The sequence below is a fragment of the Silene latifolia genome, chromosome 8, assembly GCF_048544455.1.
Source record: "Silene latifolia isolate original U9 population chromosome 8, ASM4854445v1, whole genome shotgun sequence".
In the NCBI taxonomy this organism is placed as follows: Eukaryota; Viridiplantae; Streptophyta; class Magnoliopsida; order Caryophyllales; family Caryophyllaceae; genus Silene; species Silene latifolia.
Window position 1 is genome coordinate 47,385,310 of NC_133533.1, and position 4,969 is coordinate 47,390,278.

The following is a 4,969-nucleotide window of genomic DNA, read 5'->3' on the forward strand; positions in this document are numbered from 1 at the left end:
ATTTATATTATTGTTTGCATGCATAAGATCCGTTTTAATTTTATGACAAATTAGTTTTTTGACATATATGAATATGTTAGCATGTATATGAATCTACATTTCCTTCAGTTATAGCACGAGAACTATACTAGTATATATATATATTAATCTTCTAATAACCATGCTGACATGGCATGATATTAGACCCCTTCAGATGACATGTCATTTCACTAATAATTCACTAATAAATTGACTGCTTGACTATTGACTATGAATAGTTAAATATCAATCATTTCACAATACAATCATTCATTTTTAAAATACATACTGATGTCACAAAAGATTCCTTCCTATAGTGGTTTATTGCTCCCTTGATTTACATAATTATTAATGCTATTTACTTAATTACATAATTGATTGGATAAACTAAAGATGGAAACTATTGGCTATGAATATCATGTGGTAAAAAATACTCCCTCCTATTTCATTTGTTGTTCCCCCTTTTCTAATATATGTGAGAAGTATTTTATTGAAAATGGAACAACAAATGAAATAGCAGGGAGTACTAATTAATGGTAAAAATAAAAATACTCCGTATTATTTAAATAGAAAATACGGTACTCTAAATTATGAGTGAAATTTTTCCCCCGATAACTTTTTTCACTATTTAAGTGAGGTTATATATATGTTATCTAAATTTCTTAATAGACCTATCAAACGGGTCGGATGACGGATCATACAGGTAGGATCATAATATGGGTCCGATTAAATAGGGTCGAGTCACGGATCAGATTAGAGTCAGAGTACGGGTCAAAAATTAGTTTCTAATGCCTTTTTATAGATCATAATTTTTTTTTTTTAAAAACTAAAGCATATTTAATATTACTATTTCAACCATATTCAATGTTTAATTATATTGAATGAATTATAAAAATTACGTTCTTTTAGGAATCTATCTATATCTATATCTATTTTATTCTATATATATTATTCTATATATTCTATATATATTATTAATCTTCTAATATCGCTGTTGACATGTCATGATATCACAATATAATACTTCCTTTTTAAAATACATACTAATAAATTGGCTGCTTGCCTATTCACATCAATAAACTCAAACCTCATCCCAACCGGCCACAACCACCAATAATGGCAGGTGCAATATTCAACATTCATACTAACACCACATGGGTATATGAATGAAGAAAACGGGATATAAGAGATAAATTGCAGAAATGAGGGATACGTCGTAGAACAACAAAAAAACACAAGTGTACAACGTAGGATTCGCATTTTTTGGTGCTTACTCATTACGCGTAATTAAAAAACACGAAATAACGAATATTTACCTACGGGTTAAAATTGCTTTAGTATGTTCTTATTTAGTATCTGCAAATTATTAATTATTTCGAAATCATTTCTAATTTATAACTACATATTAGAACAGTCCCGTGAATTTCACGGGTTTAAACCTAGTTACATTGTATAGTGTAACGATCGAATTCTCTGTCTACTAAGAGAATAAGGATTCTAAAAAATTTTCAAACCAAAATGCATCTATTCAAATATGGCAATAATTATTTCTTTTGTTACTCTAAATCCTTTCATTATTACGTAAAAAGTAACAGTTTTTTCATCAAACTAGAAAAATTTCAATAAACGCTCAATTATATAATTTTAAATAAAAGAGAATAAAATTATAAAAATTAGTGAATTATAAACTACAAAATGCTAAAAATTTTCATTTATAAATTATCTGAGAATAAATTGACGCATACTTATTATGTATAAAACAAAATTATAAAATGTTATTACTAATTTCAAGTGAAAAAAAATCATTATAATAATTCGAGAGTATTTATAAAATGAAATCATTAGCTTGAGGTATAAAATATATTTTCACTAAAGAACATATTTCATGAAATTTTTTCTTGATTAGTTTTGATTCAATTTTTTTCCTCAAATTAGTTTCGCGTATAATGAGATGAATTATGAAAATTTTTAAGGTGTCAATTTAAAATCTATGAATATATAATACAAACATGTTAAACCTCCTATGTATAGATATTCAAATAGAAGATTTTAGGAGAAAAATAAGTGACATTTCTTTTAGGGATAAAATGCCGTAAATGTATCGTGACATAACTCCACAATAACTTGACCTAAATGGCTAAATGAGATATGTGATCGATCCTAAAGAGGGAATATACAAAGCAACAAAAAATGTCATAAACATCTGAAAACTTGATTCCAAGAGCAATTTTAGCTGAAATTTGACAAAAATTGCAAAGATTCCAAGTTCCATATAATATCTACAGATGAAAACACCTAAAGACAAACACAATGCTCTAACTTTGTCATTGGAAACAACCATAATTTCACACCACTGTTTTTCCTTTTTCCTTCATGTGAACTCTTCTTGTCAACTTCTGTAACTTCTCAATTTCATTGTCCCGTAAATTTCGTCGTTTTCGGACCCTGTTCAGCAGATAAAGCTACATATAAAGCAACTTATAGTTCTATTCAAATGGTTAATCATATTGAACACCTGTTGTTCATATCATATACGGAGTATAATCCCGATGGAATAGAAGACGCTGATTTTTCAAAAATGAATCGGAACACCTAATTATACAACAATTATGAGTTTTTACAACTATATTTATGCTAATGTAACAATATTAGAGGAAGATTTCAATATACAAAAACATTTGGAGACGTTTTGCAGGATTTCAACGGCAATATGTCAATCTTCAAGGAATTAGCTGACTAATTCCAGCTCTGTGGCACCTAATTCTGACTTCAAGCATAACCCTGAAGCACCAAAGTTGTCGACTAGAGAATACACCTCACTAGCAAGAGGATGGGATTGATCTCTAACCAAAAACTCATAGACCACCCCGTTTATTTCAATCGAACTACATCCAGGAAGTTTCTTCAGAGCTCTGTTACCCATTTCAGCTCTTATCTTGCTAACATCGCCCCACATACCAAAACCAGCATACATATTGGATGTAAGAACGTACGAGCCTGAATAATTAAAATCAAGCCTAATTAGATGCTTAGAAATTTTCTTCCCCAGATAGAAGTTTTTGTAGGTTACACAAGCATTGAGCATTGTCCTCCATATAATGTCATTTGGCTTAATAGGCATCTTGTCTATAAATTTTTTCGCTTCTTCTAGTTTCCCTGCTCGACAAAGTATGTCAACCATGCATCCATAGTGCTGAAGTTTTGGCTCTACATTGTGAACTCTCCTCATGAGCTCAAAACATATTTGTCCTTCCTTCACCAAACCAGCATGGCCACAAGAATTGAGCAACCCAATGAATGTAATATCGTCTGGCTTAACATGTAGTGTTTGCATCTCCATGAAAAGCTCAAACGCCAATTCACCTAAACCATGAATAGCCATCCCTCCTATCATAGCATTCCAATGGTCGACCTCCTTTACTTCAATGCTTTCAAATAAGTGAATCGCATTTTCAATGCTTCCACACTTTGAATACATGTCGATGAGAGCCACCCCAAGTTTTCCATTGACTATAAATCCATTGTCCTCAATATAGGAGTGTATTGCAATACCCTCATCAATGCGCCCTAATTGAGCAATAGCAGAAAGTACTATTGACAAGGTGGTCTTATCAGGGAACAGTTTATTTATTCCTATTGTATCATGGAAGAACTGCAACGCGTCTATAGAATTTCCGTTTTGGACATAGCCCGACATCATCGCATTGCAAACCACAATATCCTTTTCAGGGGCTTGATCAAACAAATCCCTAGCAATAGCAAGACTACCAATCTTCGCATATCCATCAATCATCGATGCCCAAGTGATGACATCCCTTTCAGGCATTCTATAAAACAAATCATGAGCGATTTCCATTTTCTTGCATTTGACATGACCATCAATCATCAAATTCCAAGTAACCAAATCTCTCATTGGCATTTTCTCAAATAACTCCCAAGCTTGACCAATCTCGCCTTCTAATTGCACATACCCACTAATCATACAATTCCATGTTCTCAAATTCTTCTCCTCAATTGACATGCCATCAAACAACTCCCTTGCAAGACCCACCAATCCCGCCTTAACATAACCATCGATCATGGCATTAAAAGAAACCATATCTCTCTCCGGCATTTTATCAAACACCTGGCGTGCAAGCCCAACATATCCAGACTTCGCATACAATGATATCAAACAATTCCCCAGATACAATTCCGACCCAATATCCAATTTCCTCAACAACCCATGGATCTGTACACCTTCCTTTAACAACCCAAATCGATAACACGCTTTCAACACCAACGAAAACGAGTATTTATCAGGACAAAAACCCTTCTCAAGCAGCAAAATAAAAACTAACACAGCATGTTTTGACACATGATTACCAAAAGCAAAGGCCTTTATAACTGCATTAAACAAATAGGGATCAAATTGATCATTATCTACTGAAATTAGACCGTATCGCGATGACAAAAGATTGTGGGCAAATTTGATATGGGGTGTACTAGATGAAGAACACAAATTGAGGATAAGTTTAGTGGTAAAATTAGGGTTTTTGATAAACCCAGTAGTAATTAAACGAGCATGGATTTGATTGATATCATTTAGGGTTTTGCAATGTTGAAGGAGAGAAATTGTGGGTGAAATTGAGCTCCATGGTTGGGAGAAATTTACAGTGAGTAGCATGAATTTTAGCGGGAAAATTTGTTGGGAGAATTAGTTGCAACAGGTAAATGCGTTAAACTGGTGGTTATTGCTATAATGTAATTTTGTTTGGTCTCGTTAAGCGGCCATTAGTCTTTTGTAAAACCGTTTTTGGTCTAATCAAGACCGCAATTAGTCATTTGGTCTGGTTAAGACTGGCAATACAGATAACACTCACTCATCCGAAATGATGAGATAAGTTGGTCATATGGCAGAGAATCAATCTAGTTTCCTTACCTAATAATAAAAAAAAAGCGGTTTCTAATT

At 32.7% G+C, this 4,969-nt stretch overlaps 1 protein-coding gene across 1 annotated transcript; it reads right to left on the reverse strand.

Annotated features, from left to right (window-relative positions):
* Positions 1–2,269: 2,269 nt before the first annotated feature.
* On the reverse strand, positions 2,270–4,763 carry LOC141596808 (pentatricopeptide repeat-containing protein At2g45350, chloroplastic-like). Its single transcript, XM_074417058.1, has one exon. It carries the CDS (start codon positions 4,682–4,684, stop codon positions 2,747–2,749), a length of 1,938 nt encoding a protein of 645 aa, XP_074273159.1. The 5' UTR covers positions 4,685–4,763; the 3' UTR covers positions 2,270–2,746.
* Positions 4,764–4,969: the final 206 nt, after the last annotated feature.

Bases quoted from the DNA above. Each gene is read 5' to 3' on its own strand.
- LOC141596808 (XM_074417058.1), bottom strand. From the start codon at position 4,684: ATGCTACTCACTGTAAATTTCTCCCAACCATGGAGCTCAATTTCACCC.